At 45.9% G+C, this 23,324-nt stretch overlaps 1 protein-coding gene across 2 annotated transcripts; it reads left to right on the top strand.

The window, feature by feature from the left end:
• Window positions 1-3,363: 3,363 nt before the first annotated feature.
• Window positions 3,364-22,239, top strand: LOC141176112 (uncharacterized). Of its 2 annotated transcripts, XM_073660105.1 has the most exons (9): window positions 3,384-3,448; window positions 14,208-14,598; window positions 14,694-14,764; window positions 16,156-16,305; window positions 16,435-16,539; window positions 16,623-16,746; window positions 16,830-16,927; window positions 17,126-17,216; window positions 19,506-22,239. In XM_073660105.1, exons 4-9 carry the CDS (start codon window positions 16,198-16,200, stop codon window positions 20,663-20,665), a joined length of 1,686 nt encoding a protein of 561 aa, XP_073516206.1. In that variant the 5' UTR covers window positions 3,384-3,448; window positions 14,208-14,598; window positions 14,694-14,764; window positions 16,156-16,197; the 3' UTR covers window positions 20,666-22,239. The 2 variants fall into 2 exon arrangements, with proteins under 2 accessions (XP_073516207.1, XP_073516206.1); XM_073660106.1 differs by lacking the exons at window positions 14,208-14,598; window positions 14,694-14,764 and having other exon boundaries at window positions 3,364-3,448.
• The last annotated feature ends 1,085 nt before the right edge of the window (window positions 22,240-23,324 follow it).

Raw genomic sequence — 23,324 nt, forward strand, 5'->3', positions numbered from 1 at the left:
CTTATGGGGCCTTATATGGGGGCCAGTATTCCGCATGGAGCCTTATATGGGGGTCAGTATTCCGCATGGAGCCTTATATGGGGGCCAGTATTCCGTATGGGGCCTTATATGGGGGCCAGTATTCCGTATGGGGCCTTATATGGGGGCCAGTATTCCGTATGGGGCCTTATATGGGGGCCAGTATTCCGTATGGGGCCTTATATGGGGGCCAGTATTCTGTATGGAGCGTTATATGGGGGCCAGTATTCTGTGTGGAGCGATTCACCGGTTTCTGAGCTATTGTGGAATTTACAATAGATATCGCTCATGTAATGTAAGAAGTGAAATCATTGCATTGTACTATATATATATATATTTCTCCGCCGTATCTCTGCATCATGAATCATGGTATGTGTTAAAGGGGCCCACTGAGACTCTTTCGCCCGGGGCCCAGAAAAACCTGGAGCCGGCCCTGCACACGCGGCTCTGCTCCGTACACCTCGTACACACGCAGCTTTGCTCCGTACACCTCGTACACACGCGGCTCCGCTCCGTACACCTCGTACACACGCGGCTCCGCTCCGTACACCTCGTACACACGCGGCTCTGCTCCGTACACCTCGTACACACGCGGCTCTGCTCCGTACACACGCGGCTCCGCTCCGTACACCTCGTACACACGCGGCTCCGCTCCGTACACCTCGTGCACACCCTGCTCCGCTCCGTACACCTCGTACACACGCGGCTCTGCTCCGTACACACGCGGCTCCGCTCCGTACACCTCGTACACACGCGGCTCCGCTCCGTACACGCGCGGCTCTGCTCCATACGCCTCGTACACACGCGGCTCTGCTCCGTACACGCGCGGCTCTGCTCCGTACGCCTCGTACACACGCGGCTTTGCTCCGTACACCTCGTACACACGCGGCTCCGCTCCGTACACCTCGTACACACGCGGCTCCGCTCCGTACACCTCGTACACACGCGGCTGTGCTCCGTACACCTCGTACACACGCGGCTCTGCTCCGTACACACGCGGCTCCGCTCCGTACACCTCGTACACACGCGGCTCCGCTCCGTACACCTCGTACACACGCGTACACACGCGGCTCCGCTCCGTACACCTCGTACACACGCGGCTCCGCTCCGTACACCTCGTACACGCGCGGCTCCGCTCCGTACACCTCGTACACGCGCGGATCCGCTCCGTACACCTCGTACACACGCGGCTCCGCTCCGCACACCTCGTACACGCGCGGCTCCGCTCCGTACACCTCGTACACACACGGCTCCGCTCCGTACACCTCGTACACACGCGGCTCCGCTCCGTACACCTCGTACATACACGGCTCTGCTCCGTACACCTCGTACACACGCGGCTCCGCTCCGTACACCTCGTACACGCGCGGCTCCGCTCCGTACACCTCGTACACGCGCGGATCCGCTCCGTACACCTCGTACACACGCGGCTCCGCTCCGCACACCTCGTACACGCGCGGCTCCGCTCCGTACACCTCGTACACACACGGCTCCGCTCCGTACACCTCGTACACACGCGGCTCCGCTCCGTACACCTCGTACATACACGGCTCTGCTCCGTACACCTCGTACACACGCGGCTCCGCTCCGTACACCTCGTACACACGCGGCTCTGCTCCGTACACCTCGTACACGCGCGGCTCTGCTCCGTACACCTCGTACACACGCGGCTCTGCTCCGTACACCTCGTACACGCGCGGCTCTGCTCCGTACACCTCGTACACACGCGGCTCTGCTCCGTACACACGCGGCTCCGCTCCGTACACCTCGTACACACGCGGCTCCGCTCCGTACACCTCGTGCACACCCTGCTCCGCTCCGTACACCTCGTACACACGCGGCTCTGCTCCGTACACACGCGGCTCCGCTCCGTACACCTCGTACACACGCGGCTCCGCTCCGTACACGCGCGGCTCTGCTCCGTACGCCTCGTACACACGCGGCTCTGCTCCGTACACGCGCGGCTCTGCTCCGTACGCCTCGTACACACGCGGCTTTGCTCCGTACACCTCGTACACACGCGGCTCCGCTCCGTACACCTCGTACACACGCGGCTCCGCTCCGTACACCTCGTACACACGCGGCTGTGCTCCGTACACCTCGTACACACGCGGCTCTGCTCCGTACACACGCGGCTCCGCTCCGTACACCTCGTACACACGCGGCTCCGCTCCGTACACCTCGTACACACGCGTACACACGCGGCTCCGCTCCGTACACCTCGTACACACGCGGCTCCGCTCCGTACACCTCGTACACGCGCGGCTCCGCTCCGTACACCTCGTACACGCGCGGATCCGCTCCGTACACCTCGTACACACGCGGCTCCGCTCCGCACACCTCGTACACGCGCGGCTCCGCTCCGTACACCTCGTACACACACGGCTCCGCTCCGTACACCTCGTACACACGCGGCTCCGCTCCGTACACCTCGTACATACACGGCTCTGCTCCGTACACCTCGTACACACGCGGCTCCGCTCCGTACACCTCGTACACGCGCGGCTCCGCTCCGTACACCTCGTACACGCGCGGATCCGCTCCGTACACCTCGTACACACGCGGCTCCGCTCCGCACACCTCGTACACGCGCGGCTCCGCTCCGTACACCTCGTACACACACGGCTCCGCTCCGTACACCTCGTACACACGCGGCTCCGCTCCGTACACCTCGTACATACACGGCTCTGCTCCGTACACCTCGTACACACGCGGCTCCGCTCCGTACACCTCGTACACACGCGGCTCTGCTCCGTACACCTCGTACACGCGCGGCTCTGCTCCGTACACCTCGTACACACGCGGCTCTGCTCCGTACACCTCGTACACGCGCGGCTCTGCTCCGTACACCTCGTACACACGCGGCTCTGCTCCGTACCCCTCGTACACGCGCGGCTCTGCTCCGTACACCTCGTACACGCGCGGCTCTGCTCCGTACCCCTCGTACACGTGCGGCTCCGCTCCGTACACCTCGTACACACGCGGCTCCGCTCCGTACACCTCGTACACACGCGGCTCCGCTCCGTACACCTCGTACACACGCGGCTCTACTCCGTACCCCTCGTACACGTGCGGCTCCGCTCCGTACACCTCGTACACACGCGGCTCCGCTCCGTACACCTCGTACACACGCGGCTCTGCTCCGTACACCTCGTACACACACGGCTCTGCTCCGTACACCTCGTACACACGCGGCTCTGCTCCGTACACCTCGTACACACGCGGCTCTGCTACATCCACACTGTAAACCCCTCCTGACCCCACACATAAACTTCAGCTCATCCAGCACCATGACAACCAGCACAGCAGAGTCCTGCATCCACTGAGGCCCCTGATCATGTGACCCCTGACTCCTCCCCTCCTGTGACCTCATCACAGCTCCTGTGCGCACAGAGCAGCCATATATGTGGTGGCGGCTCTGCAGGTGGAGGTATGTGGAGACCTCCATTACTGGGCGCAGGGGGCATTAACCCCTTCAGCACGGAGACTCTTTTGGGGTCTTGTGTTGCCCCTTTATAAGAATCATAAGGTTTTTGTTCTGTTTCCTGTAATAGATACATACGACCCAACTATGGAGACAGGAAGGGAGGAAACGTATTGTTCTCATAGTACAGGACCCCTTTACTGGCCCCACAGTGTAATGCCCCCATTATGCCCCTTATGCAGGATGTATGATGCCCCCCACAGTGTAATGCCCCCATTATGCCCCTTATACAGTATGTGTGATGCCCCCACACAGTGTAATGCCCCCATTATGCCCCTTATACAGGATGTATGATGCCCCCACACAGTGTAATGCCCCCATTATGCCCCTTATACAGGATGTATGATGCCCCCCACAGTGTAATGCCCCCATTATGCCCCTTATGCAGGATGTATGATGCCCCCCCCACAGTGTAATGCCCGCATTATGCCCCTTATACAGGATGTATGATGCCCCCACAGTGTAATGCCCCCATTATGCCCCTTATACAGGATGTATGATGCCCCCACAGTGTAATGCCCCCATTATGCCCCTTATGCAGTATGTATGATGCCCCCACAGTGTAATGCCCCCATTATGCCCCTTATACAGGATGTATGATGCCCCCACAGTGTAATGCCCCCATTATGCCCCTTATACAGGATGTATGATGCCCCACACAGTGTAATGCCCCCATTATGCCCCTTATGCAGTATGTATGATGCCCCACACAGTGTAATGCCCCCATTATGCCCCTTATGCAGTATGTATGATGCCCCCACAGTGTAATGCCCCTTATGCAGGATGTATGCTGCCCCACACAGTGTAATGCCCCCATTATGCCCCTTATACAGGATGTATGATGCCCCCCCCACAGTGTAATGCCCCCATTATGCCCCTTATGCAGGATGTATGATGCCCCCCCCACAGTGTAATGCCCGCATTATGCCCCTTATACAGTATGTATGATGCCCCCACACAGTGTAATGCCCCCATTATGCCCCTTATACAGGATGTATGATGCCCCCACACAGTGTAATGCCCCCATTATGCCCCTTATACAGGATGTATGATGCCCCCACAGAGTGTAATGCCCCCATTATGCCCCTTATGCCGGATGTATGATGCCCCCCACACAGTGTAATGCCCCCATTATGCCCCTTATACAGGATGTATGATGCCCCCACAGTGTAATGCCCCCATTATGCCCCTTATACAGGATGTATGATGCCCCCACAGTGTAATGCCCCCATTATGCCCCTTATGCAGTATGTATGATGCCCCCACAGTGTAATGCCCCCATTATGCCCCTTATACAGGATGTATGATGCCCCCACAGTGTAATGCCCCCATTATGCCCCTTATACAGTATGTATGATGCCCCACACAGTGTAATGCCCCCATTATGCCCCTTATGCAGTATGTATGATGCCCCCACAGTGTAATGCCCCTTATGCAGGATGTATGCTGCCCCACACAGTGTAATGCCCCCATTATGCCCCTTATGCAAGATGTATGATGCCCCCACAGTGTAATGCCCCCATTGTGCCCCTTATGCAGGATATATGATGCCCCCCACAGTGTAATGCCCCCATTATGCCCCTTATGCAGGATATATGATGCCCCCCACAGTGTAATGCCCCCATTATGCCCCTTATGCAGGATGTATGATGCCCCCACAGTGTAATGCCCCTATTATGCCCCTTATGCAGGATGTATGATGCCCCCCACAGTGTAATGCCCCCATTATGTCCCTTATGCAGGATGTATGATGCCCCCATAGTGTAATGCCCCTTATGCAGGATGTATGATGCCCCACACAGTGTAATGCCCCTTATGCAGGATGTATGATGCCCCCACACAGTGTAATGCCCCCATTATGTCCCTTATGCAGTATGTATGATGCCCCCACACAGTGTAATGCCCCCATTATGCCCCTTATGCAGGATGTATGATGCCCCCACACAGTGTAATGCCCCCATTATGTCCCTTATGCAGTATGTATGATGCCCCCACACAGTGTAATGCCCCCATTATGTCCCTTATGCAGTATGCATGATGCCCCCACAGTGTAATGCCCCTTATGCAGGATGTGTGATGCCCCCACACAGTGTAATGCCCCCATTATGCCCCTTATGCAGGATGTATGATGCCCCACACAGTGTAATGCCCCCATTATGCCCCTTATGCAGGATGTATGATGCCCCCCACACAGTGTAATGCCCCTATTATGCCCCTTATGCAGGATATATGATGCCCAAACACAGTGTAATGCCTCTATTACACCCCTTATGCAGTATGTATGATGCCCCCACACAGTGTAATACCCCCATTATGTCCCTTATGCAGTATGCATGATGCCCTTACACAGTGTAATGCCCCCATTATGCCCCTTATGCAGTAGGTATGATGCCCCCACACAGTGTAATGCCCCCATTATGCTCCCTATGCAGTATGTATGATGCCCCCACACAGTGTAATGCCCCTATTATACCCCTTATGCAGTATGTATGATGCCCCCACACAGTGTAATGCCCCCATTATGTCCCTTATGCAGTATGTATGATGCCCCCACACAGTGTAATGCCCCTATTATACCCCTTATGCAGTATGTATGATGCCCCCACACAGTGTAATGCCCCCATTATGTCCCTTATTCTTTATGCATGATGCCCCCACACAGTGTAATGTTCCCTCAGTACCGCCTGAGGTCCTGCACTTGGAATGATTCCTCTGGAAAATGGTTTTCCCTCTGCCTGCTCCCCTCCATGTAGACCCTCGAGCATGTATACATACATGTAGGGGAGCAGGCCTTACTAGATATTGAGGCTTTGTACAGTAATATACCGCATGAGGATGGTATTAGAGGAGTAAGACGTTTCTTGAAATCAAGATCAATAGAGTGTAGCAGACCTAATGTCTTCATGGAAGATCTTCTAAAATTCACTCTTAGGCTGCGTGCACACGATGCGTTTTTCATGCGTTTATGCTGCGGAATTTCCGCAGCGGAAACGCATCAAAAACGCATGGTAATCCGCACCCCATGGTCCCCAGTGGCATTCCGCAATGTCAATGCACATGCTGCTGATTTTTCCGCAGCGTTTCTGCAGCGCAAATAAATCCGCAGCATGTTCATTAATTTTGCGGAAGCGCCGCCATTGACTTGCATTGAGACGCATAGAATCCATGTCTGTACATTTCTACAAGCGAATTCTATGCGTCTCTATGTGCGGATGGTACCCAGGTCTGGAGGATAGAAGACTCTCCTCCAGACCTGGGTACCATTGTACCTGTAAAAAAAGAATAAAATAAAAAATAAAGTTTATATTCACCTGTCCGGCGGCTTCTCTCTGCTTGCCGGCAGCGCTTCTCCTTCCAGGACCTGAGATGACGTCACGGTCATGTGACCGCAGACTGTCTCGCGATGTGCCGGCAACCTGGAAGAAGCCAGGACGAGCGCGACAGCACACGCCGGGGCATCGGGGGTGAGTATAGCTTTATTTTTTTTATTTTTACAGTCACACTGTATAAATCCATGCCTTTTGCATGGATTTATACAGTGTGACCTAGTTGTCAAGCACTTTCCCAGTGATGCTATCGCCTGGAAAGTGCTTGTCAGTCCGCATGCGGAAACACATGCGTTAACGCATGTGAATCCGCATGTATTCTGCAGGAAAAACGCATGCACAATCTGCATGCGTTTTTTCTGCCAGGGAGATGCAGAAATGCTGCAGAAATTTTCTGCTTCATTTCTGCATCGTGGGCACATAGCCTTACTCATAACTTCTTTCTTTTTGACAGGAAATACTTCCACCAGCTCAGGGGTAGTGCGATGTGGAGCCCCTGTGTCCCCTCGTATGATAACCTCTTCCTGGGCTGGTGGGAGGAAACCACAATATTCAGGGATGATCATAAGTGGTGGCATCCATATATTTGGGTACAGTATAGATATATTGACCACATTTTTATCATCTGGTCGGGGACGAGTGAACAATTTTTTTTTAATTTTTCAGGGAGCTCTACATCAATAGCGATGGCCTTAGATTTACATCTGAGTTTAATTATTACCAGTTGCCTTTCTTGGATGTACTAATCTAGAAATAACGGGATGGGACCCTAGGGACACTCAACTACCATAAACCTACTAACACTAATAAACTATTGAAATGGGATAGCCACCACCCCATCCCACTGAAAAAGGCAATACCCAATGGCCAATTTTTACAGTTGAGAAGGAACTGTTCTAATGTCACAGATTTTAATATACAGACAATAGACATGAACACCAGATTCATGGAAAAAGGTACCCACAGTACATTTTGGATTCCGCACGATCGTTTACAGAAAAACAGGAGAGACAAACATTCCTCCATACCTAACCAAGAGACCAAGAAAAAGATGGGATAACACTGGTAATAGGAACTGAGTAACCGTATCTTTAATATCCTCAGAAAACACTAGGATGTACTTGTGGCCGACCCGGACCTGAGGGTGCTGTGGGATCTACTCCCACAATAACTTTCAGAATTGGTCAGTCAATTAGGGACCATTTAGTGCATAGTGTCTATAAAAAACCAAGGGGACATGGCTAGATAGAAGAATCTTTGGTTTCTTCAGATGTGGAGAATGTTTTTTCTGTAATTGGATGAGACATATAAATCTTGTTCCTCCACTGGTAAAACCATTGTTCAGAGGGATTATTCCAACTGTAAAACCTCGGGACTTGTATATATGGCCACATGCACCTGCCCCTAGATTATGTAGGCAAGGTCAAGAGGGAATCTAGGAGTAAGGTGGGGTAGCATCTGGGCGATATATGCCATGGTCACGACACCCCATTAGCGAGGCACATGAACAGTGTACATCGAGGTGAAGCCGGAGACATCTCCTTTTGTATTATTGAGGTGGTTAAACCCAATGTGAGAGGAGGTGATCACAATAGATGTATCCTCAAAAAGGAAAGTGAGTGGATTTCCAGATTGGATTCACTAGACCCTAAGGGACTGAATGAGCAAATTTCCTATGCTTGTTTGTGTGAATACAACCCCATTTTGGGTTACATTTTTGGATTTTATACTCTATTCATTGCTACTCTCATTGTTCATTCATTGTTCCCTGTAAATAGGGTTCACATATTGTTTTACTTCATGAAGAGATCTGAGCTTCTATATCAGAATTATTTCTTATCAGTTATATCCCATATATACTATTTACACTGTGTGCAGAATTATTAGGCAAATGAGTATTTTGATCACATGATACTTTTTATACATGTTGTCCTACTCCAAGCTGCATAGGCTTGAGAGACAACTACCAATTAAGTAAATCTGGTGATGTGCATCTCTGTAATGAGGAGGGGTGTTGACTAATGACATCAACACCCTATATAAGGTGTGCTTAATTATTAGGCAACTTCCTTTCTTTTGGCAAAATGGGTCAGAAGAGAGATTTGACGGGCTCTGAAAAATCCAAAATTGTGAGATGTCTTGCAGAGGGATGCAGCAGTCTTGAAATTTCCAAACTTTTGAAGCGTGATCAACGAACAATCAAGCGTTTCATGGCAAATAGCCAACAGGGTCCCAAGAAGCGTGTTGGCCAAGAAAGGCGCAAAATAACTGCCCATGAATTGAGGAAAATCAAGCGTGAAGCTGCCAAGATGCCATTCGCCACCAGTTTTGCCATATTTCAGAGCTGCAACGTTACTGGAGTATCGAAAAGCTCAAGGTATTCGATACTAAGGGACATGGCCAAGGTAAGGAAGGCTGAAAAACGACCACCTTTGAACAAGAAACATAAGATAAAACGTCAAGAATGGGCCAAGAAATATCTTAAGACTGATTTTTCAAAGGTTTTATGAACTGATGAAATGAGAGTGACTCTTGATGGGCCAAATGGATGGGCCAGAGGCTGGATCAGTAAAGGGCAGAGAGCTCCACTCCGACTCAGACCCCAGCAAGGTGTAGGTGGGGTAATGGTATGGGCTGGTATCATCAAAGATGAACTTGTGGGACCTTTTCAGGTTGAGGATGGAGTGAAGCTCAACTCCCAGACCTACTGCCAGTTTCTGGAAGACAACTTCTTCAAGCAGTGGTACAGGAAGAAGTCGGTATCGTTCAAGAAAAACATGATTTTCATGCAGGACAATGCTCCATCACATGCATCCAACTACTCCACAGCGTGGCTGGCCAGTAAAGGTCTAAAAGAAGAAAAAATAATGACATGGCCCCCTTGTTCACCTGATCTGAACCCCATAGAGAACCTGTGGTCCATCATAAAATGTGAGATCTACAGGGAGGGAAAACAGTACACCTCTCGGAACAGTGTCTGGGAGGCTGTGGTGGCTGCTGCACGCAATGTTGATTGAAAACAGATCAAGCAACTGACAGAATCTATGGATGGAAGGCTGTTGAGTGTCATCATAAAGAAAGGTGGCTATATTGATCACTAATTTTTGGGGGTTTTGTTTTTGCATGTCAGAAATGTTTATTTCTAAATTTTGTGCACTGATATTGGTTTCCCTGGTGAAAATAAACAAGTAAGATGGGATTATATTTGGTTTTTATTAAGTTGCCTAATAATTCTGCACAGTAATAGTTAACTGCACAAACAAATATCCTCCTAAGATAGCCAAATCTAAAAAAAACCCACTCCAACTTCCAAAAATATTAAGCTTGGATATTTATAAGTCTTTTGGGTTGATTGAGAACATAGTTGTTGATCAATAATAAAAATAATCCTCGAAAATACAACTTGCCTAATAATTCTGCATGCAGTGTAGTAACTAACAAGTGTGGTGATCCTTGTTTATCTCTAATTATGCAATAGGGGTCAAATTTGACCATTTAGGAATATACTGTGGGCCATCATCCCATATTTTTTGTAGTGACAAAGTAGATCTACATGACTATTGCATGATGGGAGGATGTGCAATACTTGTGTATAATCTCCCATGAAGCTAATCTCAGAGACAGGACTTTTCTATATTGGAATGCAATCCAAATTCATTATGCGCTTCAGCGTGCAACTCATACTTATGGACATTCGCAGTCTCAGAATGATCCTAGATGTGCTCCGGCGTGTAACACAACTACGGGCATACGCAGTCCCGGGTACTACTGGCACGGTAGGAATCAGTTTATCTGGCTTTTCAGTGTAAAGCGCGTCACTTCCGGACATGCACACTAGGGGATGGACATTATCGGACCTCTAGCTCATGAGAAGTAGCGCAAGCGCAGTACATTATTGTAGACAGACTCCATTCTATATACAGTGAGTACGGAAAGTATTCAGACCCCTTTAAATTTTTCTCACCCTTTGTTTCATTGCAACCATTTAATAAATTCTAAAAAGTTAATTTTTTTTTTCTCATTAAAGTACACTCTGCACCCCATCTTGACTGAAAAAAAACAGAAATGTAGAACGCTTTGCAAATTTATTAAAGAAAAACTGAAATATCACATGGTCATAAGTATTCAGACCCTTTGCTCAGTATTGAGTAGAAGCACCCTTTTGAGCTAGTACAGCCATGAGTCTTCTTGGGATTGATGCAACAAGTTTTTGACACCTGGATTTGGGGATCCTCTGCAATTCTTCCTTGCAGATCCTCTCCAGTTCCGTCAGGTTGGATGGTGAACATGGGTGGACAGCCATTTTCAGGTCTCTCCAGAGATGCTCAATTGGGTTTAGGTCAGGGCTCTGGCTGGGCCAGTCAAGAATGGTCATAGAGTTGTTATGAAGCCACTCCTTTGTTATTTTAGCTGTGTGCTTAGGGTCATTGTCTTGTTGGAAGGTGAACCTTCGGCCAAGTCTGAGGTCCAGAGCACTCTGGAAGAGGTTTTCATCCAGGATATCTCTGTACTTGGCCGCATTCATGTTTCTTTCAATTGCAACCAGTCGTCCTGTCCCTGCAGCTGATAAACACCCCCATAGCATGATGCTGTCACCACCATGTTTCACTGTTGGGATTGTATTGGGCAGGTGATGAGCAGTGCCTAGTTTTCTCCACACATACCGCTTAGAATTATCACCAGAAAGTTCTATCTTCATCTCATCAGACCAGAGTATCTTATTTCTCATAGTTTGGGAGAACTTCATGTGTTTTAGAGCAAACTCTATGCGGGCTTTCATATGTCTTGCACTGAGGAGAGGCTTCCGTTGGGCCACTCTGCCATAAAGGCCCGACTGGTGGAGAGCTGCAGTGATAGTTGACTTTGTGGAAATTTCTCCCATCTCCCTACTGCATCTCTGGAGCTCAGCCACAGTGATTTTGGGGTTATTCTTTACCTCTCTCACCAAGGCTCTTCTCCAGCGATTGCTCAGTTTGGCTGAACGGCCAGGTCTAGGAAGACTTCTGATGGTCCCAAACTTCTTCCATTTAATGATTATGGAGGCCACTGTAAACCTTGAGTAATGCAGAAATTCTTTTGTAACCTTGGCCGGATCTGTGCCTTGCCACAATTCTGTCTCTGAGCTCCTTGGACAGTTCCTTTTGAGCTCATGATTCTCATTTGGTCTGACATGCACTGTGATCTGTGAGGTCTTATATAGACAGGTGTGTGCCTTTCCAAATCAAGTCCTATCAGTTCAATTAAACACAGTTGGACTCCAATGAAGGAGTAGAACCATCTCAAGGAAGATCACAAGGAAATGGACAGCATGTGACTTAAATATGATTGTCTGTGCAAAGGGTCTGAATACTTATGACCATGTGATATTTCAGTTTTTCTTTGTTAATAAATTTAAAAAAAAATCTACATTTGTTTTTTTCAGTCAAGAAGGGGTGCAAAGTGTATATTAATGAGAAAAAAAAAGAACTTTTTAGAATTTACCAAATGGCTGCAATGAAACAAAGAGTGAAAAATTTAAAGGGGTCTGAATACTTTCCATACCCACTGTAAAGCGGTGCTGCACGTAGTGGCTTAGAGGAATGCGGTGTCCACCGCTAGTTCCTGGTGGTGCTGTGTGCGTTGTTAGGGGCAGGATGGTATCTAAAGGCGGGGGGCGGGAATAGTGAGGGCGGCTGACCAATCGCCGCCAATCCCACAGGGCTGTGTAGTGTGAACTCCGGAAGTGCACGTGTGACGTCACCGGAAGTGACTCACTGCTCCCAGGAAGCTGTGCGTTCAACAGGCCAGTGTAAATGCGTTTCAGTGAGCCGGAAGTTTGAGGGAGAGAGAACGTGCGTTCCACCAGTATAGAGCATAAGACCCCATGGGCATGAGCCAGAGCCTTTGATGGAGTGGTGAAGGATCCAGGAGAGGGGACAAGAATGTGCCAGAGAGGAATAATCTTCAATAAAGGAGACAATATATGAGTAGGATATGGAGATCAAAACATGTATATTATTGACCTATTCAAATTGAAGACCACATTTCCAAGCGTAAAATACATTTCAACATAGGGTCACATAAGATCCCTGGGTGACAAGTTTCTTTATACCAATTGTCCAATGAGAACCAAACTCCAAATATAAAAAAACCTTATAGAAAGGCAGTAGGTCATAGTCCCTATTAAGGCTTTTCGGTGAAAAGCACCGTGATGGGTACCAATGTGGCCCCCCCCATATGCAAATTGCTTCATGTCATCTTTCGAGAATCAGGTAGTCTACTCTAATCCGCTTTTTCAAGAACATTCCATTCTCTGGGAACGTTTCATAGATGACATCTTTTGCATATGAGAGGGTCCCTTAGAATCCTTAGAGGTTTTTCTCCACACTTAACTCCGCATAGCCAGATTTGAGCTTCACCATGACATATGATTCAAGCAGTGTTAGTTTCCAAGGATCAAGGATACACAGGGCCACCTAACAACTGACCTCTATTCCAAGCCCACCGATCGCAATGGCCTATTACACTTTTCTAACAATCATCCAAGGTCGTTGAAGAAATCTATACCTACATCACAATTTCAGAGGGTCAAACAGATAGTGTCCAGTGACACTATCCGCAATCAGAGGTTACAAGAAATGATGACCAAATTCATTGAACGAGGCTATCCATCTAACTTCTTGCATCCCCAGGCGTCGAATTCCAGAACTGATCGTCCAAACACTAAGGACAGAATCCCCTTCGTTCACACGTTCCACCCCTTCGCCTACATCTTACATAAAACCATTAGGAAACACTAGAACATCTTACAAACCAGCTATCCCACGATCCCTGCGTTCCAACAACCCCCTTCCTACCGTGTTTTAAGAGAGCAACCAATATTAGAGACTCTCTGGTATGTGCCGATTTGGGCACAGCGCACCAATGTCCTAAACAACGGTTCTTCCAGAATCCCAAAATGGATTCAAAGCACAAGTCCACAATTCTGTGCAAAAACCTAATGTTACCCATTCCCCAACACTTTAGCACGGCAGGACATAGTATTTCTCAATTCAAATACCAGGTATTGGAACAAGTTTTGACACCACGTCGGAGGGGGCGACCAAGTGAGCCTTCTCAAACGTAGAGAAGCCTTCTGGATTCATGAATTACAGTCCTTAGAGCCGAAAGACCTTAATAGGGACTGTGACCTACTGGCTTTTTATATAAGGTTTTTTTATGTTTGGAGTTTGGTTCTCAATGAACAATTGGTATAGAGAAACTTGTCATCCAGGGATCTTATGTGACCCCATGTTGAAATGTATTTTACGTTTTTAAATGTGGTCTTCAATTTGAATAGGTCAATAATATACATGTTTTGATCTCCATATCCTACTCAAATATTGTCTCCTTTATTGCAGATTATTCCTCTCTGGACACTCTTGGCCCCTCTCCTGGATCCTTCTCAACTCCAACAAAGGCTCTGGCTCATGCCCATTGGGGGCTCTATATTGGTGTAACGCACGTTCTCTCTCCCTGGCACTCAAACTTCCAGCTCACTGGAACGCGTTTACACCGGCCTGTGGAACGCACAGCTTCCTGGGAGCAGCGTGTCACTTCCGGAGTTCACACTACACAGCACTGCGGGATTGGCCGCGATTGGTCAGCCGCCCTCACTATTCCCGCCCCCCACCTTTAGAAACCATCCTACCCCTGAAAACGCGCACAGTACCAGGAACTAGCGGTGGACACCGCGTTCCTCTAAGCCACTACGTGCAGTACCAACTTATAACCAGGTACTAGAGGTCACAGGTATGCTACGTCCAGCTCTATTCTGTGTATCTCTGCCTCCACAGTCCCTCTCAGCTGATAACTGTGAGTCTGCCACTCTCTGCTCTTTTCTGCAGACCCAAGCAACCAGTGTCACTATATCTCCACACTTTTGAATTCCTACCTTTGAATACCATCCAGCAGTCTAGTAGGTGTCAGCTCGCTTCAATTTTTATATATACTTGCTCTATACTATGATGTTGTATCCGTATTAATGGGGTTTGATGAAATATTATGCACTGTTTGACAGCATGTTTATTGTTCAGGTTAAACAAGAGATATTATCATGTTATTGCGCAATGATCCATTTGTATATGCTTTTTTAATTTTATTATTTATTATTATTCTTCTATTTATTGTTTTGTTCTTTGTGCTATTTCCAACAGTTACTGATGAAGGTCAGATCGACCTAAACGCTAACTTTTGTTTTTGGACTGCATTAAAAAAATTGAACCATTGAATGCCGAGGTTATTCTCCATTCCAGTGTCAGAAAATGCGACGAGAATTAGCTTTATGGAAGATGAGTCTATGAGAAACGTATTCGGCTGCGTGCCCACGTTGCGTATTACAGGCGTATATGCTGCGGAATTTCCGCAGCGTAACCGCTTGTAAAACGCATGTATATCCGCACCCCATGGTCCCCAATGGCATTCCGCAATGTCAATGCCCATGCTGCGGATTTTTCCGCAGCGTATATGCTGCGGTCAAAAATCCGCAGCATGTTCGTTAATTTTGCGGAAGCGCAGCGGAATCAATGTGCGGATGGTACCCAAGTCTGGATGAGAGGAGACTCTCATCCAGACCTGGGTACCAAAGAACCTGTAAAAAAAAGAAAAAATAAAGTTTATACTTATCTTCTGATGTCTTCCCGGTGTTTTCCCGCCGTCGCGCTGTTGTGTGAAGGACCTGCCACGTCATTGAGTCATGTGACCCATCACATGACTCAATGACGTCACCGCAGGTCCTGCACACAACAGCATGAGCCGCTCAAGACTCCGGACGGGGCAGAGAATGCATCGGAAAGTGAGTATAAACTTTATTTTTTTTATTTTTTACCATTCTGATTCTTTTTTTTTTAACTATTACTTGGTCACACTATATAAATCCATGCCGGTTGCATGGATTTATATAGTGTGAACAAGTTGTCAAGCACTTTTCCAAGTGATGCTTAAATCACTTGGAGAAGTGCTTGATAACCCGCATGCGGAAATGCATGCAAAGACGCCTCACAAACGCTTCTACCTGGCGGGAAAACCGCATGTAAAATCCGCATGCGATTTTCCCGCCTGGGAGAAGCGTAAAAAATATGCTTCAGTTCCGCAACGTGGGCACTTAGCCTTCAGCTGCCGACTCCGAGGAAGAAACTGCTTGTTGTCTGTGGCCTAAAATATAAAGGTTTTATTACTAGATGTAAAGTAAAAAATTAAATGATGTGAAATAATAAATCTCCTTATATGTTTCCTCTCATTATCTCCAATAGTTGTATTATTACACAGGATTTTTATGATGTTCCATCAACTTATCTTCTTCTCATTCAGGTCTCTACAATATCGGATCCTCTCAGTGAAGATCTTCTATATATGAACATTTTCCTGATTTACTCATCAAAGATGGATATGGATAGAGACAAGATGGCGGAGAGGATATTACACCTCACCCTAGAGATCCTCTTCCGGCTTACTGGAGAGGTGAGAGATTCTGATGACGTCACATTACATCATTCTTATCTATGGGAATAACAGATGGACAGAACTGGAGAGGTGAGGACTCTGGAAATGTCTGTAGTGAGATTTATTAATGTGTCTCTCCATAACCAGAGATTAATCACGGGGCCTCCACCTCACCCCCTGATACATGAGGACATCAGTGACCAGAAGATCCTAGAACTCACCTACAAGATGATTGAGCTGCTGACTGGAGAGGTGACACTGCTGGGAATGCTGGGACATTATACAGTAACGCTATGGAGGGATCGAGGGGATGATGGTATCATTGTATGTGTCAGGTTCCTATAAGGTGTCAGGATGTCGCCGTCTATTTTTCCATGGAGGAGTGGGAGTATTTAGAAGGACACAAAGATCTGTACAGGGACTTCATGATGGAAGTTCCCCAGCCCCTCACATCACCAGGTAATAGACAGGACTAAATACACATGGCCTATAATTGTCTATATGTAAAGAATGAATTCAGACCCTGTATGTGTTTCCTCCAGATCTATCCAGTAAGAGGACAACACCAGAGAGATGTCCCCGTCCTCTTCTTCCACAGGACTGTAAACAAGAAGATCTCAGTGTTCCTCCGGCTCATCAGGTAGATGGAGAGAAGGTGTCATGAGATCTCCCCTATGATGTGTAGATGGCTGTGAAGGTCTTGTGCTCAATTTTGTTTTAGCCATCAGTATTATATGTTTTATATTTGTGTTATGAGAACGGTGGAGATAGCAGGATTAGAGCTGATCATAGATGTGACTTCGCCATCTGTCTGTGACTTTTACAATATTTGTTTCAGGGTGAAGATCTGACCCATATTAATACTACAGAGACATATGTGAGGTCTGAAGAGTGGTGTAAAGAGGAGATTCCTACATATGACTACCCAGGTGAGTAGTAACCACTAAATGCACAGAAGTCACAGATTCTTCTCAGTCACCGGCTGTGGCTGCTTTATCAGTGGTGTAGTCCGGCTGTATCACAATTTTGTGAGCACCATTTTGCCTCTAGACCACAACATTCTCCTCCGTCTGAAAATGTTCAGATTACTTTGGGAAATTATGAAAGCCCTTTTCTATAGAATTTACAACCCGGAGGATCCACCTACCCCCTGAGATTAGATGATGCTGACCATTACTTGCCCAGATCTGTAAACTACAAAGCCAAATGACAGCTTAAGTAGAATGTGCTGACAAGTTAGAAAATCACTTGAAGAAAAATATTATGATGGTCCTGTAAGAGAAAGCGGAGGGTAATGATGCTGTTGGCTTCCTAGAACCCTGATATCTCTCCTTTCTGTGCCGCTGAATGTCCTCATATGGTCCCTACAAGACCAGGTCCAGTCTTTCTGGCCAAACTTCACTTTTATGATCGACATTAAATTTGCAGTGAGGGACAAGTGTGAATTTCTGTACAATAACAGCAGAGTTTCCCTTTATCCTGACTGTTCAATTTATTTTAAAACCGACTAACTTCAAACAGGATTGTGATAAACTACATAAAACATTACACCTGTGCCATGATATATCTCTAAGCTGTGCGTGGCTGATGGCTGTAATATACATTTATTCACGCCTGCAGGAGATGTGTTGGCTCCAGCCCTGGTTTCATGGATTCACTCCACGTCATAAATTCCATTATGTTTTCATCCTAAGAAATTCAGATTACTGCACAATCTCTCCTGAAATGGGGGCGCTAATACTTTCTCTACTCTTCTGGTCAGGATTCATAGTAGCTCCAATGGTCCACCATAAATAAGTGCCACTCCAGTTTAGTGTTGGATTTCTCCCTTCATACATACGTTGTTGTTGGGGATGTTACATGTTTTATATTCTTTCTTTTTTTTTACAGGTTCATTCTCTATGATAGTTTCATTGTAGTGGGATTGGCTTTCCTCATTTATGTGACTCTGTAACTCCCTGGTAGTCTTTCAAAAAGGTCTCCATTACCTCTTCCAAATGCCCGAGATCTAAATTTAAGACGCCTCATCTCTGCACTATTATAAAAAGTTCTCTTTGAACGTCTAATATTTCTTCTTGAAACTAATCTGACAGAAAATATTGTCCCTTACTATAGTTTAGATTGCCAAGAGTCCCCGAGCCCCATACTTTAATTACTCCCATTACCAGCGCTGCCTGCAGAATGAATAAGGCATCTCCTGGTGACAGAAACAGATTCACAGGATCAGATCCCAGAGGAGATGGGACCCACCATTTGCAGAAGCCCTAATATGACAAAATGTCAGAAAACCAGGGCAGTAGAATTCCCCATAAAGTGACTTCATTTTGGAAATTACAACTCTCAGTGAATTAATCTATAGGAGTAGTGACTATTTTGACTACACAGGCACTTTCCGAAAATTAGTCCTGGATGTTGGGGAGTAAAAATTACAGATTGGCCATTTTATTATCCAACACATAGTGCCCAGATTGTGCTCCAGGAGACACACACCTTAAATTAAGTGGGCTCTTCTCACTATAGTAATGCCAAATACATAGATGCTAAATGTGTTTTGGGCGCACTGCAAGGCTCAGAAGCGAGGGGGAGATCTGACTTCGGAAAAGCAGATATTGCTGGATTGGATTATGGAAGCCATGCTGATTATCAAGAGCCTTTGAGCCACTAATAATGTGGGAACCTCTGTTTTTCCATTGACAGATGATGGACCTGAGTGGGGGCTTGTTTTTTGTGGGATGAGTAGAAGTTTTTATTTGTATCATTTTTCCCTACATAACATTGTTTGATGGCTTCTTATTCCATATTTTGGAGGCAGAATGAACAGTTGGACACCACGCTCTACTGGTTAATCCTATGAGGTTTTCTATTAGACTGTGAACTGTCATTCTGTCAATAACTTCCCATTTCTACAGACATTTTAAGCACAATTAACACAAGAATCCCATAGAAAAATAAATAAAGATTGCATACCACTTCTTAATCAATCTAAACAAACACAAATCTAAAAAATAGAGGAATATTTAAAATATTTTTAATCCTCTATTTTTTAGATTTGTGTCTCATAAAATAGATTTTTAAACTTGAGCATATATTTCTTCATTTCCCTGGATTAGCATGTAGCCCAGTGATCTGTTTGTTTAGACATTTTAAGTAGAAATGTTCAAAAATATAAATTTCAAGGATATTTTATTCAAAATTAATAATTGTTTTTTTCTTGGCAGATGATTGTGCCAGAAGATCAGAGGGACAGGAGATTTTTAAATCTGATGATCTTGAGATCCCACAGGATACAATTGAAGTGAATGCCATTACTCCAGATATACCCTCATCCCTTCACAGCAGACATCAATCATCTGATCCTATGAAACAGGTCCTGTCTTCTGATTCATTACCGACTACTAAGGAAAATCAAAGTCACAAAATAAGCATTAAAAAACGAACTGCTCCTAAAGCAAAGAAGACATTTTCAGGTTCAGAATATGGAAATATTTTTACCCTCTCAAAGTCTATTCTTAAACATCAAAAATTACACACAGCGGACAATAGATTTTCTTGTTCCATATGTGGGAGATGTTTTAACCAGAAATCAGATTTTAATATACACCAGAGAACTCACACAGGGGAGAAGCCTTTTTTATGTTCAGAATGTGGGAAATGTTTCAACCGGAAAGCATGTCTTAATATCCACCAGAGAACCCACACAGGAGAGAAGCCTTTTTCATGTTCAGAATGTGGGTTATGTTTCAACCAGAAAGCACATCTTAATAACCACCAGAGAACCCACACAGGGGAGAAGCCTTTTTCCTGTTCAGAATGTGGGAAATGTTTTAACCAGAGATCAGATTTGATTAATCACCAGAGAATTCACACAGGGGTGAAGCCTTTTTCATGTTCAGAATGTGGGAAATGTTTTAACCAGAAATCACATCTTGTTAAACACCAGAGAACTCACACAGGGGAGAAGCCTTTTTCATGTTCAGAATGTGGGAAATGTTTTAAACAGAAATCGCATCTTATCCTACACCAGAGAAGTCACACAGGGGATAAGCCTTTTTCATGCTCAGAATGTGGGAAATGTTTTAACCAGAGATCAGGTTTGATTAATCACCAGAGAATTCACACAGGGGAGAAGCCTTTTTCATGTTCAGAATGTGGGAAATGTTTTAACCATAAATCACATCTTGTTAAACACCAGAGAACTCACACAGGGGAGAAGCCTTTTTCATGTTCAGAATGTGGGAAATGTTTTATACAGCAATCAAATCTTATCAACCATCACAGAACTCACACAGGGGAGAAGCCTTTTTCATGTTCAGAATGTGGGAAATGTTTTAACTATAAATCAACTTTGGTTAAGCACCAGAGAACCCACACAGAGTAGAAGCCTTTTTCCTATTCTTTTTTTTTCAATTCAATAAATTTGAGATTTTTTTCATTGGTTTCTTTTTGACAAATCAAGAAACCAGTACATACAATAATAAAATAACATACAGTGCCTACAAGTAGTATTCAACCCCCTGCAGAATTAGCTGGTTTGATAAGATGCAAATAAGTTAGAGCCTTCAAACTGCAAACGAGAGTAGGTTTTATGAACAGAAGCATAAATCTTACAAACCAAAAAGTTATGTTGCTCAGCTGAATTTTATTAAATTTTAAACATAAAAGTGTGGGTCAATTATTATTCAACCCCTATGTTTAATATTTTGTGGAATAACCCTTGTTTGCAATTACAGCTAATAATCGTCTTTTATAAGACCTGATCAGGCCGGCACAGGTCTGTGGAGTTATCTTGGCCCACTCCTCCATGCAGATCTTCTCCAAGTTATCTAGGTTCTTTGGGTGTCTCATGTGGACTTTATTCTTGAGCTCCTTCCACAAGTTTTCAATTGGGTTAAGGTCAGGAGACTGACTAGGCCACTCCAACACCTTAACTTTTTCCCTCTTGAACCAGGCCTTGGTTTTCTTGGCTGTGTGCTTTGGGTCGTTGTCTTGTTGGAAGATGAAATTACGACCCATCTTAAGATACTTGATGGAGGAGCGGAGGTTCTTGGCCAAAATCTTCAGGTAGGCCATGCTATCCATCTTCCCATGGATGCGGACCAGATGGCCAGGCCCCTTGGCAGAGAAACAGCCCCACAGCATGATGCTGCCACCACCATGCTTGACTGTAGGGATGGTATTCTTGGGGTCGTATGCAGTGCCATCCAGTCTCCAAACGTCACGTGTGTGGTTGGCACCAAAGATCTCGATCTTGGTCTCATCAGACCATAGAACCTTGAACCAGTCTGTCTCAGAGTCCTCCAAACGATCATGAGCAAACTGTAGACGAGCCTTGACATGACGCTTTGAAAGTAAAGGTACCTTACGGGCTCGTCTGGAACGGAGACCATTGCGGTGGAGTACGTTACTTATGGTATTGACTGAAACCAATGTCCCCACTGCCATGACATCTTCCCGGAGCTCCTTCCTTGTTGTCTTTGGGTTAGCCTTGACTCTTCGGACAAGCCTGGCCTCGGCACGGGAGGACACTTCCAAAGGCTGTCCAGGCCGTGGAAGGCTAACAGTAGTTCCATAAGCCTTCCACTTACGGATGATGCTCCCAACAGTGGAAACAGGTAGGCCCAACTCCTTGGAAAGGGTTTTGTACCCCTTGCCAGCCTTGTGACCCTCCACGATTTTGTCTTTGATGGCCTTGGAATGCTCCTTTGTCTTTCCCATGTTGACCATGTCTGAGTGCTGTTCACAAGTTTGGGGAGGGTCTTAAATAGTCAGAAAAGGCTGGCAAAAGAGATCTTTAATCCACACATGTGAAGCTCATTATTCTTGGTGCCTGAACTACTTCTTAATACTTTAGGGGGACCAAACAGAATTCTTGTGGTTTGAGGGGTTGAATAATAAATGACACTCTGAATTAACTTTTAACGTTTTAAAAACAAACAAAAAACAAAAACAAAAGTTGCTGCAGTGCATTTCCCACTTCCAGGCTGATCTACAGTACAAATGTCACAATGCCAAGTTAATTCCGCATGTGTCAACCAGCTAAATCTGCAGGGGGTTGAATACTACTTGTAGGCACTGTACCATAAGGATGACATACATGCATCTCTCCTGTATATCCTTTCAGCTTGCCTATTACCATCTGATAACTTGCAGTTACTATATCTTACAATTAACATTCCACATTCTTGAAATTTCTTATATAACCATAATATTGTAATAAACATTATAATCCTATACACATATAGGTGTGCTATATTACCAATGTCACATGTTAAGGAATTCCAATACACATTACAATGAAACATTAGACCTCGCCAATACCACCTTCCCCCATAAGTCATTGTCTCTCCAACAATAACCCCCTTGATGGCATTCCAGGTGTATCCAACCAAAAGCCCCATATTTTCTCAAATGTATTCATTGAATTTAATTTTTTACATAACACTTTTTCTAATCTGATAATATTATTTATCCTATTTTTGAGTTCACTCATTTCTGGAGGTGAGGGGTTAATCCATTTGGATGCAATATGTTTCCTAGCTTGAAATAAAATATGTGAAATCCCTTTTGAAATTGGGTCAAATTTCATATCATCTTCTAATATACCTAATAGGCATTTTTTGGGTCTGGTTGAATATCTATTTTATATACCCTCTGTATAATAGACAGAACTCCTTTCCAGTATTTACCTAACTCCCGGCATTCCCATAGCGTATGTAATAGGCCCGCATCATCCATTTTACGTCTTGGACATTCAGCAGCAGTCCGGTATCCTATGTTACATAGGAAATATCAGACACCTAGATTCCTATGTATTAATTAGTGTTGAGCCACCCCCCTAGTGTTCGGGTTCGGTTCGTCGAACACCGGGATGTTTGTGGAACTGTTCGTCGAACACTGTCGAGCACCGTTAAAACCAATGGCAGGCAAATAAACATACATAGAAAACACCTTCAAAGGTGTCCAAAAGCTGACAAACTGCTCAGAAGACACTCTCTTTAAAAAAGCCGGCCGGCAATTCAGCATCGGTACCCGACAAT

Source organism: Phyllobates terribilis, unplaced genomic scaffold (genome assembly GCF_046119375.1).
Source record: "Phyllobates terribilis strain yellow unplaced genomic scaffold, ASM4611937v1 Scaffold_17__1_contigs__length_24005725, whole genome shotgun sequence".
In the NCBI taxonomy this organism is placed as follows: domain Eukaryota; kingdom Metazoa; phylum Chordata; class Amphibia; order Anura; family Dendrobatidae; genus Phyllobates; species Phyllobates terribilis.